General features: G+C 34.0%; 1 protein-coding gene across 21 annotated transcripts in view; it reads left to right on the forward strand.

Moving 5' to 3' along the window:
• Positions 1-13,768, forward strand: part of Sox6 (SRY-box transcription factor 6) — a 570,577-nt gene that overhangs the window by 473,292 nt on the left and 83,517 nt on the right. For all 21 annotated transcript variants that reach the window (XM_077798166.1, XM_026399004.2, XM_077798165.1 and 18 more), the window contains one exon: positions 11,511-11,660. In XM_077798166.1, coding sequence (XP_077654292.1) covers positions 11,511-11,660 — 150 coding nt within the window. The remainder of the gene's footprint in view (positions 1-11,510; positions 11,661-13,768) is intronic.

A 13,768-nucleotide genomic window follows, 5' to 3' on the forward strand; every position in this document is an offset into this window, starting at 1 on the left:
TCATTTGTTTTGTCTTCTTCCCACCCTTTTCCCCCAAATCACTGATCATTGTTTTTCCAAAAGCTAAATAGTACTTGGCCCATTGTAACCACTCAGTAAATAATCTTTCGAATGACTAGATAAAGGAATGAATGTAGTACCTTCTGTTTAAAAAGAAACTATATTTTCAAACATTGTTAAATTAAGATATATTCATTTATTAAGTATATGACTGTGCATGTGATATTGAAAAAATTCTTATGACTCTTAGTTTGTGAAAAGTAATGCTGAGGTTTCAAATACAAATTCTGGACTCACTGATGAGTTTTCACAACTTATTGGTAGAGGCAAGATAGACTTGTTTGAGGTTTACCTGACAAGCTGGGACTTTGTGACTAGAGAGTTAAAGGAGAATTACAAATGCAAGCCATACCACTTGGAGCACATTCAGAGAACTGGATCTCTTCATCATTGCCTGCCCAGCTCTTGAAAACAGAAGGAAAATAGCTTCCTTCCCCTGATGCTTATTTCCAACTGCCCTCATTATCACCTCTTTGAATATCTTGCTTCAAGAACTAAATTACTAATTGTTTCAATGACTGAACTTTTATTTCTGTAAACAAGGCATTGCATGTTTACATATTTTATTTAGCACCCTGAAAGAGAAGATACTTGGAAAAAGCAGAGAGATTGTTTCTTAAAATTATTGGAGGTTGTTTTGTTTATCTTAGTTACTTGTGCTGTACAACTGTGTTCCATAAGGCAATGTTCTTCTGAATGCATTCCAATATAATTGGTGCAATCAGAATGAATTCCAACTGCTGCTTTCCTCCTCTTAGTTAACCTTTCTCCTCTTCCTCCTCCTCCTCCTCCTTTTTGTGTGTGTATGTCTAGTAGAGGATTGGGACTTGTGTTACCTGATGGCTTCTGATTTTTTTTTTTTTAAAAAGCATATTAGTGTAGGGATTCCCTTTTCCTTTTTACAGCTTCTCACCACCACACCCAAAAACGTTCTCTACCCTGTTAGCACAATGAGCAAGTCAAAGGATGCCCAATGTTTGAGAAAATAAGCAAAAGAACCTCTAGTCAGGGAAACGCTTCTTTTAATTCATTTTCCTTTGCTTAACATTCTTGAGCCAGCTGCAGGGAATAATGGAATGAATTAAACAGGTCCTGGTTCTCAGTAGCTTATAGTCAATGCGTGTTGCATTTTTCTTTTGGCTGTTATGGAAAGAACTTTAGGGGGATGAAAACAAGTTTGCTCTCACCTGAGACAAATTTTTAGCCCTTTATGTGAATTTGCATAAACTTTAATTTAAAAAGTCCAAAAACATCTTAACATGATTATAATTACCTTAACCTAATAAGTATAGATGCACTTTTAAACATGTACATTTTAAGACAAATATGAAAATTAAATTCTACAACATAAATCACTTTTGGGTGCCCTTGAATTACTTTTCAAGTACATTTAGGATACATTTCTCTTTTTAACACAAGGAAAATGGAAGAAAAACATCTCTTATAGTCTGAAATAAAAGCTCTGATAGAATTTACAAATTCTATTTTCAATGTATTAACTAAAAGAACAGTGCACCAGGAGATGTGAATAGTGAAGTTTGTATGAACAGTCAGTGGGTGAGGAAATAGACAACCTGGGTTCTGGATTTTACTATATCAGATAATATTTTATGCAAATAACATTTCTTTTGTAGTCTTGAGATTTCATCATCTGTACAGCAAATAAATTGATTTGATAATGTTCACAATTCTTTCTTCTGATAACATTTAATTACCTAGTGTTTCTTTATGAGAAAAAAATCAATGCATTACATGTTGAACCCATATGCTCAGAGATTTAAGATATTAGAAACAAAGAGAGGTAGCTTGCATCGTTGGGGATCTTGGAAAGGGTGTGAGGAAAGGTTAACTAAGAAAAGGATACAGGCAGATATGATAGCAATTTGAAGAAAACAGAGACAAAAATGGAAGTGAAGGGGGTTTTATGGTCCCTGTCAACAGAATTATTACTAAATGGCAGGTATTATTATATGCTAAAAATGTAAAAATAAATGAAACTCTGTCTTTCTCTTAAGAAGTTCAAAATATAGTGGGGAAAAAAGACATGAAAAAAGAAAAGAAATTCTATCAACTGAAGATGGGATATGGTGGGAATACAAAGGAGGCGGTATTAGACAAGACTTCATGGAGAAAGTGATTTTTGTGTTGAGACTCAAAAGATGAATTATGATAGAGTTAACAAGGAAAAACAAATGCAGTAGAAAAGCATGCAGAAGGGACAGGACATTGACTTGGCTATTAACCCAGCATAAAGGAGTGGAGTGGTCCTTTTCCCCCTATTCTTTCTCTCACCTATCCCTACACACAGTTTCCTCTGGTCTCATAAATTAGGGGCATAGATAAACAAGTTCTTTCTATGCTGCAGGACAGGGACTTTGGTTCTATCCTTCTATAAAACCACAGTTATATTTCCTGGATCATTTTGTTGACTTTGAAGGTTTATGAGAAGTAAAGGTATTTGTAAACTCTTACAAATAATTATTTTTAAGCTCTTTCCCCAACCCTCCTTCAGTCTGTAATGACACACTTTCTTGTCTTTGCTAAAGAAGCACAAAATCAAACTTCTGAATTACTCCTGTTTTTGTCTCCACCTTCTCACTACTAAACCTGTCCAGCTTTATACCATGCCTCACTTGGTATGCAAAGGAATTGTCAATGTGTGTGGTATAAAAGAACAGGGTCTGTTAACCTGGGTATCTGAGGCTAGGCCTGAGGTTCTCAGATGTTGTTTAGAATTACAGCAAAGGTGGGGGCAGTATGAAGGCAAGAGTTGGAATCTTTGGGTAGCTCCTATTGAATCTGTTTTTGTTGTATAGTATTTTTCTTTTCTCCCTTTCTTCATTCTCCACCATTAGACAGGTTTTTTTGTGAGGGAGAATTTGATTCTCTTTTTCTCTGGGTCAGATTCCACACTACTAAAATGTCTTTGCTAACTGTAATGAAAAAATGCAGGAGAACCTACTCTACTACAAAAAGAATTTGGTATGTAAAATTGAGTCTGCATTTTACTGTTGGTTTCCATGTATTGGACCATACCTGTGCCAGTTTAAGACCCCTGTCAATTTATATTTTATCAAGTTATATTTCTAATCACACTTTGCATAGTTCTTCTTTTTGCCCTTTCAGTCTATTAAGCTAGGATTTTTTAAGGTATCTTCTACTATAGCTCAGAGATGTGTTGTTGAGGGGAGTTGTCCAGATCAAAACAGTGACCTTTACTCCTTCAAGATGACTGGTGGTACCATTAACTTTTCTTTCTCCATTTGAGGATTATAAAGTGCCGTTTTCCAAAGAATAGCTGTAAGACATCTGGAAATATGGTTTGCTATTTGAGAGCTCAGAATGGCAGTCACATCAGAATCTTTTTTCTCCTTGGACAATGATCCTTGTCTGGTAGCTAGGAACAGGAAATAGGCTTCACTGTGATTCACTGTATAGCTTATTTAAAATAATTTAATTTTAAAAACAGAAAGAACATGGGCTTAAAAGTGAGACTGATTCTAAATGGATAATAACTCCTATCTTACAAAACTATTATGAAAATTAAATAAAGTAATAAATTAAAATACCTAGCAGTGTCCAGCTGAGTTAGTATTCAACATGTATTTGTTAAATTATCTCATGAATATAGGGGTGATGATTGGCTGGCTGGAGGACTGGCTATATGGTTTTGTGAAAACCATATGATTATAAAGAATAAAAAGTTCTTTGAAGCCTTTCTCCATGGCATTCTCTATTGGAGATCTTACATGATTTATCATAAAAGGAATAAAGATATATTTTATATTATGATAAACATAGGTGCATTGTAATTTGACAACCATTATAATTTGATAACAGTTTGGCTGTTTAGGGACAAAGTATGCTTCTCTTCCCAGATACAACAGTGGTATCACATGGCTTTCCAGCACAGTACATAGACCATTGTGTGTCCTGGTAGATACTCAAAAATTTCCCTTTAAGACTGAGTTTGATTAATGGAACTTACTGCTCTATGTTCAATCTAAGTAAAAATCATATGACTCTAAGTGGGCTTGGTTATTAAAGTGTCATTAGGATCCAGATGCAAGAAAGACTTATTGTTAAGACTATAGTGAGTACATAAAACTAGAATCTTTAGAGGTATTTATTTGTGAATTTGTGAGATCTTCATAAGATTTAATCCAACTTATTTAAGAGAGGTTGGCTGATGAATCAGTGGTAAAGTATGGAAAAGATTCTATGTTTTCTGCTTTTACATTCATCATTCTTTGGAAATATCTGTCTTCTTGGAATAAATTCTGATATTTTTAATATGGCCTTGCTGTAGTTACATGTTGAAATCCTTATTCCCAAGGTGATGGTAATAGAAGGTAGACCTTTAGGAGGTGGTTAAGTCATGGATCTGGAGTCTCCATAGATGGCATTAATTAAAAGAGGCTCCAGAAAGAGAGTCCTTGCCCCTTCTACCATGTGAGGTCAGAGGAAGAAGATGGCCATCTATGAGGAAGCAGTCCCTCACCAGACACTGAATCTTGTGATGCTTTGATGTTGGGCATCTCAGCCTTTAGAACTGTGAAAAATACACTTTTGTTGTTTCTCATCCACTCTATTGATGGCATTGTGTTGTAGCAGTGCAAATGAACTAAGGCAAGCCTCCCAAAGCCCATGCCCTCAAACTTTTCCTCCTGCCACTCTACTAATCCTTAACAGCCCTGCCACACTGATCTTGTTTAAGTTCCTCAGAAACTCGTCTCTTTCCCACCTCTGAACCACAAAACTTGATATTTCTTCTTTCTAGGACTTTTTCCACTGGATAGGTCTTACAGAATATGATACTTCCTTCGAGAAACAATTCTGATCCTCCAGATGACGTTAAATACTTTCATTAGGTGGTCTCTTGACATTATGTGCTTTCCTTTCTCAGTGCTTACCATAACCATAATTTCATAGGTATGTCTGAGCACTTACTTAATATCGGTTTCTTGTGTTAGCAGGTACCAGTCTAAGTGGCTTGTTGGTGTAACTCTAGTATTTAGGACAGGGTTTAAATTATTAAGTATGTAATAAAGATTTGTCTATAAAAAAGTTAATGAATGCTGGAAATGTGCTTGAAAGATACAAAGATTAAGCATTTGTTCATTTCTTTTTTAAAAAAACATTTATTTCTTTAGTTATAGGTAGACACAATATCTTTATTTTATTTTTATGTGGTGTTGAGGATCAAACCCGGTGCCTCACACGTGGTAGGCGAGCGCTCTACCTCTGAGTCACAACCCCAGCCCCAAGCATTTGTTCATTTCTATTTTACATTATATTCTGGTAATGTTGGAGTAAGAGCTAGAAATTTCTTCTACTTCCAATACTGACTAATTACATGATAATGGAAAAGCTAAAGTTACTTCTGCTTGCTAGACCTCAGCTCATCAGTAGAATGAGGAAGTCAGTCTCACTTAAATGATGTGTTAAGGCTTACAGTTCCATGTGGTAAGCATGTCATCGTTCCACTTACCAAAAATTTTAAGGCTAATTACTTTTTTAAAACACTACTAATAAAAGTGGATCATTTTTGGCTAAAAAGTAAAAGCATTTCTTAAAGTATTCCCATAAAATATGAGCGATTTTATAATTGTGAAAAATATTTAGTTAGGCATAATTTTACTTGTATGTACTATATATCATTTATATATCTGGTGTAAAGAAACAATTCAGTATACCAAATAGTCACTGAGCATTTTTCAAAATTGAAATGGAAAAATCCATATTTACAAAAGTCTTCACCGAAGTTTAAATGTTTATGAGACTTTTGCTAAGCCCATTATAAGCTTTACTATAATGTTGATTTCTTAAACCTCAACTATGTTTATGAATGGATGTTCATTATTATCATAAAGACAATCATCTATGATCTGAGAATTCTATATGGATGACATTTTTGTAAACCCATATGAAATAATCAGAGTTTAATCTTTTTTCTTCCTGAATCTTCAGTCTGTAAAAAGATTTTATACCTTAAGCTGTTTAGTTAGAATAACTAGTATTTTTAAATTATCTCAAAAAAGGATGAAGTTACATTTAGAGAAACTAAATTTCTTAGTAACTAGATTGAGAAGAAAAATTGGTACTACTCCTTAGTACTGCTCTAACAGTGTAACTTGTGCACTTTTTAAACTTTGTAGATAATTTTAAGACAAGTTAGTGAAGCTAATAGTTACTCAGAGGTTATCTAGTAAACATTTTATCAGACCATTACAAATGAATAATTTCTTGTGAAAAAATATAATTTAACTGGGATTGAATTTATTTTCCTTTTTTTTAAACTCAACACCATAAAATTATTCATTGTATATAATTATGTACCACTTCTGTTATCTCATTTATAGACATTCTCTCTCCTTCCTAACATATAATGATTATATATAGTATGTTAATTCAGGAAATATTGATTGGGAATCTGTTATTTGCAAGACATCATTGTTGGTACTAGGCATTAAAAAATAGATTGTAGATACAGTGTGTAACGGATAATAAAATACACAACCATAACTAAACACAGTTTAAAAATTTGGTAAGGACCACAAGAAAAGTGCAAATCAAGTTTTAAGGATCTATATTTTACATTTTTAGGGCTTGATACTTGGTCCAAGACTTTGAGTCCTCCTCAACCCCTAACATAGAACCTTGCATACAGAACATACTCAATTAATATTAGCTTACAAGGTGAGCTGTGAAATTATTTTACAAATTTATGCCTCGTCAATCAATGGCATTTTCATTATCCAAAACTAAACCCTTCAATCTGAAGCTACTTATAACAAATAATGTTTTTGTTATATAGAATGTGATATTTTAATTTTCATGAGTGCCTCCTTTCTTTTCATTGTACTCCATATCCTGATTCTTATTTCAAGACTCGTTCTACTAAATCTTACATGATATCCACTGCCCAGTTAACCTAGGTCTGTAAGATTCATGGAATGTGGCTATAATTCTTTCTGCCTCTAAGATATCTAGTAATCAAGACTTAAAGAAAGGGCTCTGAAGAGTCTCGGAGTTCATGGGGTCTTGCCTTTTTTAAGTACAACTTACTAGAAAAATATGTAAAATAAATGATTGTCAGAGCTTTAGAGGAAGTTGTTAACATTACTCACTTTCTCAAAAACAACTGTATTGTTCAGTCAACCTGAGGGATCACTGAATTAAGTCAGCTTTTTAAAAAATAGATTATTCTGCATTTTTCACAACTTGAAGTTCCCTAAAGTACTCAAGATGAGTAAAATAAAATGTGCTTTCTTTTGATCTGAGTGATTGAGGTAAAGTGAAGGCATAAATTATGTTTAAGGACCCTTAAATCTCTTTTAAGATTTCATGACTCTCTAATACTCGATAGTAGGATGCACATTGGTTATGATACCAACTACTATATAGCCAACACCTTTTCAACTCAACCCCCTCTATCCATTCCGTTTGTTAACAGAATTTTCCCTCACTGCCTTAACCCAAGCAGAAATTTTTTTAGAAGCTTCATCTGCCCCCACTTTGAAGACATCTGGCTGAATTTCAAAGAGAAAGGACACAGCAGAGTTAAAAGGAAGCAAAAAGGACAGCCTTCTTTTGCCTAAGTTCTGTCAATTTGACTCTTACTTGTGAATTTTTCTTGCCACTGAGTCATTCCATACAGAATTATGAAACTTTAATTTCTTTAGAGGCTTGTTATATTAGAAAAATTGTTCCAAAGAAAGCAACAATCATGACATAAGCACATCTGGCTCTTGCAAATTATTCTTTATTAAGCTTTCATTTAATTACATGTGCTGAAAGGTCTGTTTTTGATTACTGTAATTTTTTTTTATTTGTCCATCTGAATGATAGTAATGCTGGAAATTACATACAAACCACCTGTTTTTTCTCCCCTACTAATATAGCAAAGTTTGAGCTGTTTTCTCTCTGGTTGGTGAACTAGGAAGCTTTCTATTTATTATGATAGAAATTTGACTATCAAGGTAATGGCTTAATCTTGAGTATAAGAGGAAAATAAAATATTTGAATGAAGTTTTCAAGCATTAACTAGTGTTAAGATTGGAGCACCTAACTTCAGGCTAACTATAGCAGATTAACACATTTATTTATTGCCAGTTTCATACAAATCTTAATATAGCAACAGTTAAGGATTATAGGTATAAACCTTCAAGTAGAAATAGAAAGAGAGGCCAAAAATGTTTTTGGAATATGAGAAATGGATAGATATGGATAGATAACTGTCTTTGCATAAAAGAGAAAGCTGATATCTAAGCTTTAAGAGTGTAAGCAGAAAAGAATCAAGCCCAATTGGGAGCTGAATCTTTGGCTCATGAATTAAAGGCATCATGTATCGTTGAAGGCAAGGATTGAAGAGGTGGATTTGTAGACAAGATGATTAGTTGAAAACAGACAGAAGATGATCCCTCCCTAACCCCATGCAACTGGTAACTATAATTCCTACCTCTCAACTCTCAACCACCATAACCACTACATAACTTAGTAGAAGACTGGAAGTTTATGGAAGGTTACTCTCCTGAGAAGTTGAACATGAGAGGTTGAGAGGGAGATTGTTTTGTGTGTGTGTGTGTGTGTGTGTGTGTGTGTGTTAGGCATAGCCAAGAATGAGTAGTGATAACATTTTGGAAAGGTGATAGAGCAAGACAGTAAGATCCCCTAGCTACTCCTCCTGCTTGGCCCACTCAGTGGTGGCATACAAGTCTACCCCTCAACTCAGGCAAGAATTTGAGGATCTCTCTCAAATAAAACAGTCCAATATAAAAGAAACAACCTACAGATATTGATATTTGGGATTCCTCATTGAAAAACCCTATTTTATGCATTATTACTTTATACACATCGGTCAATAAGTGAACCCCCCACACTTAGACTTTTCAATCATCTTTTGAGTATGTCACTATTATAGATGAATAAACAATCAATGAACACTAAAAACTTCATTAAAGCCTCTTATAAGGAAGAACCCAAAGAGCTTGAAAAAGACAACAATGCAGAGAACAGAAAGCAAAAACAAATCCCAAACCTATCATTAATATTATTCAACAGAATAGACAACTGGATGCTAATAAAAAGAAGCAATTATAGAACAAAAGAGTACCTTTAAAGTAAGAATATAAATTTTAAAAATTCATAGATGCCTTGAAGATCAAGTTAAAAAATGATAGAGTATAGTGAAAGGTCAAAAAGTGAATAATAGAAGGAAAAAACAGAGGAAAAATGGGGAAATCAAACAGTTATCCAACAGGAGTTTGAGAAAGAGAATAGAGGGGAGAAAGTTGTTAGTTATTTACCAGATTTGGGGAATATGAGTTTACAGAGTAAGAAGGCCAAATATATAGAACAATACAAACATAAACCGATGCACCTCATAGTGAAGTTTCAAAACACTTGGCATAAATGGAAGATCCTAATGCTTTCAGAGGGGAGAATAGATTGCATATACAGGATCAAGAATCAGAATGACATCAAACTTTCTTAGCAATAAAAATAAGAAAACAACAGATCAATATCTTTAGAATTCTGAGGGACAATTATTTTCAACTTAGAATTCTATACCATTCAAACTAAAATCAACTAAGAGGAATAATCATAACATTTCTCAGAATATTAGCTCTTTAAAATTAACTGCACATATACCTTTTTCAGGTGCCTCCTGGAGGATGTGCTCTATCCAAAAGAAACAGTTTAGTAAAAGGCAGGAAATCATGATAACCAGGAAACAGAATTAAGGATAGAGAGGCAAGAGTAATTCTACATACTATAGATCTGCAGTAGGCCTGAAGAATCAACTACTTCAGATTAGAGCAAGAGATAGAAAATTCCAAGATGGACATCTGCATGGAGAAGAGGTATAAGATACCTAACACAGATTACCTGATATATTCAACCAGACTGGGTTGCATTTCATTGGTCTCTTGGCGAGTTTGGGAATTGATTCGTGATATTTCCATAATAAGTTAATAAAAATTGAGGCAAATATTAAATCTAACAAAATAAAAATTTGAGAAATAGAAAATTAAGTATAGTTCAACTGTGATAATATCTAAGGAGAATAATATAAACAGTAAACATTAATTTTAAAATTTGTGATATTAACATTAAGAAATCAGGGAGGAAAGTCTGAAGCACATGTGGGGTTGGTAATATAAGAGAGGTAAATTTTTGTCTTTTATTATATAAAGTCAGTGGATAAAGATTTAACAGTATATAAGCATCTACAAGTGAGACAATAAATACCAGTCAAACCATTAAGTTCAAGGGATGTACAGAGCTGGGCCTGAGGTAAAGAGGACAGGGGCAGGAAAACCAAGGCCACCACATGTGGCTGTGGAGACTGTGTACTATACATGTTGGCCATGCTGTTTTGTTGTTGGTTTCTTTCTGGTTTTAAGCCCTAAAGTAGTAATGAACTTGTTAAACTTGTTGACTATAAGAACACTTTGATAAAAATTAAAGTTATATAAAAAGAGATTGGTCAACCTGTCTTTCAATCTTTGTTCCTAATGTAGCTATATCCACATATTTTGAGGTTGATAATTTTAAGATTTATAATATCAGGTTATCCACTTATCATGAAAAAAGGAATTCTCTTAAAACTAAGCAGATAGAATGAGTAAGAGTATCATTGGTTTGCTCAAGAGGACCATAGGCATTACTTCAGAAAAGACTATGAAACAACATTGAGAATATAATGAGCATAACCTGGAGTCTCAGGCAAAGGCAGGGCCTGAGGAAAGAAACAGAATGATCTTTTCTGGGCTCAAAGGACCTGATTCAGGATGAGAATAAAGTGGGTAGCTTCTGTGTCCCACCCAACAAAAAGCTTGATGTTTTGTTTTTATTTTATAATCCATTGAGGACTATGTTATGTGTTGCCTGGAAGTAAGAGTGCCTGCCTTTGGGCCTCCAGGGTCTTGAGGGTGGCACTCATCATCCAGAAAGATCAGAGTTCCCAGAGAAGCTCAGTCAATGCTGAATAAGAACAGTGTAGTTCTTCCAGGAATCCATAGGAATATTCAGATTAGTTCTTAGTTCAGGAATAATAGAATTACATAAATGGGCAAACCAGATATTTAAGGGACTTTTTAATAGATATTTTAAGCATGAGAAAGAATCTTTGAGACAACTTAGTCAAATACCTTTTTGTGCAATTGAAGAAATCCTTCTAGAGGGATCAAGTCCTTTATTCAGGGTTTCAATATTATTGCCAGAAGGAACAGGCACAGAACCACGGCTCCCATGCCAGTGCTCTTTCTTTCCATTGTATTACTTGGTTTTTCTTATTTTCCTCTTTGAAAAATAGTAAAAGAGAAATTGTGAGGCTGTCAGAAAAATAGTCATCTAACAATACGGTAAGTTTTATTTATTTTTTTCCTGAAACTCCATTTTAGCTGCATTTAAAGAGATCAATGTTTGTCTTCACTGTTTTGCAGCAGCTCTATGCCGCTCAGCTGGCCAGCATGCAGGTGTCACCTGGAGCAAAGATGCCATCAACTCCACAGCCACCAAACACAGCAGGGGCAGTCTCACCTACTGGGATAAAAAATGAAAAGAGAGGGACCAGCCCTCTAACTCAAGTTAAGGTACTTGCTTTGCAGAATTGTGGAAACTGTTTGGAAAATAGCTTCACAAGAAAGGTAGTGAACCAAGCTATGCTGGGAATAAACAGCAGGCAGCATAGCAACATAAAGGAACCCCAAAATGCTCCTCTTTATGGTAAATTTCATGATTGAGCATTGAGAAACAGGTGTTTCTCTTTTGATAACAATAGTGCCATATTGTGAGATCTTTACCTAAATCTGCAAACTCACTTCTCAAAAATTTTTCCCTTTTGGATTCTGGCTTTTATTTTTTAATGTTCATTGGCATAAATGGCCATGATTTTATTGCTAGTCTTTGTCATGGACTTGTGACACTTTTTTCCATGTTCCTTAAACAGGTGGGGAGCCAACTTACAGTATGAGAGAAGGAAGATTGTGAATTTTTAGCTTTAAAAGGGGGACAAAAAATAATTTAATGCTGAATACTAAATGGTTTGTTGATGAAGTTCTCTCCAAAATAAGTTGTAAATGGGACTCTGAGGAATTAATGACATCATTGCCTAGTTGTGCTTTTGATGCCAACTAATTGTGATAGACTTTTTCAAGTAATAATATCGACATTAATAGATACCTTTCCTAACTGATTTTCAGTGCCTTGAAACTGGGCATCCTGGAGATATTTGGTGACAGAGGGAAACTGATGAGCTACTCCAACTTTGTGCTGCAGCTGGTACCTATAGGTGGTACTGGTTGTTTTTTTTATGATCATATTTGCTTTCTATCTTGAATTACTTAATTCAAATAGTTCAGAGAAACTATTGTCCTATATAGTTGACTTATCTACTTCGGCATGGGTATGTTAAATATAGATGCTGTATTATAAAGTGACAAAAATGTGCATTTGTAAAATTGTTGCAATTATTAAATCTTCATATAGAAAGCAGTTAAGACCAACCAAACTCAGCATTGGATGGTATATAATTACTGAAATTGTTTTATTTTTTTAAAATTTACAGTTAGGGATTTTGAGACTGAAGAAAGTCTCGAAAAAAACAAGGGACTCCAAATATCAAAGATCAAAAAAGTGAGCATCATTAATACAGAGAGTCTAACACCAATTCCCCAAGTTAATTTAATGCCACTCAGTATTTTAGATTCTCCAAAGAAATAGATGAATATTTATATTTTGTTGTTAGAAATATTAAGATATGAAAATAGGTGGTTTACATTTCATAAGACAATAGTTTTTTTTAGGAAAACAGGCTATTTTGTGTTCCAGAGTTTATGTTTGTGAATAAGAGAATACTACAACTTTAAAACCAAGGCACTTGGTTTAACCATAGTCATTAGAATATATGAAATGTCTGTGACTTGAGCTATTGAGTATTAAATATTTTAACATGAAAAAGCCATTTTATAAGTATTGGCCAACTGGAACTATACCAAACCAAGCCTTTACTGTATGAATAAAATGTTCCCTGGTTAAGTTCAAGTTTATATCTGCTTTTACCATTCTGTCTTTGTGGGACAACTGAATTTTTATTACTCACTTGACCACATGCAAATTCTAAGGGAGTTCTCTATATAATTTAACTTGCCTATATTTTATGTTAATAACAAAGAAAACATTTCTCATACTCATTAGATTGTTTATTGTATATGTATGTAAAAATATATAAACCAAGACATAAAGCAAATGTTTCAAATTTTAAAAACAACTATTATTGAAGAACTTCTGAAAATAATCCCATAGCTTTCTAATTGAAAAAAAATTATCATCACCAAAATCTCTCATATTTCTCTGTAGTCATTTGCTTATTTTGAATTCAGACATGACATAGGGCAAAATTTGCTAGAGGTAACATATTTTAAAAATAATCTTATGTATCTTCTTTTTCCCAGAATTTTTATCTAATATAATAGTCAACATAAGTAGTCAGAATATTTATGTTCAAATACCTGTTCTACCGCTTTTACTACCTGTGTTACTTTGGGTAAATTGCTTAATTTCTTTCAACCTTTCCGAACCATGCAATTGCTTACCTTCTGGCATTTACTCCTGGCCTCAGGTAGTTTCCTCACATGCGTGCACTGATTAGCACTCAGTTAAATACAGAGAGGGATCTCTGGTAAATCCTCAGCATTCTTCC

Source organism: Urocitellus parryii, chromosome 4 (genome assembly GCF_045843805.1).
Source record: "Urocitellus parryii isolate mUroPar1 chromosome 4, mUroPar1.hap1, whole genome shotgun sequence".
Lineage (NCBI taxonomy): Eukaryota > Metazoa > Chordata > Mammalia > Rodentia > Sciuridae > Urocitellus > Urocitellus parryii.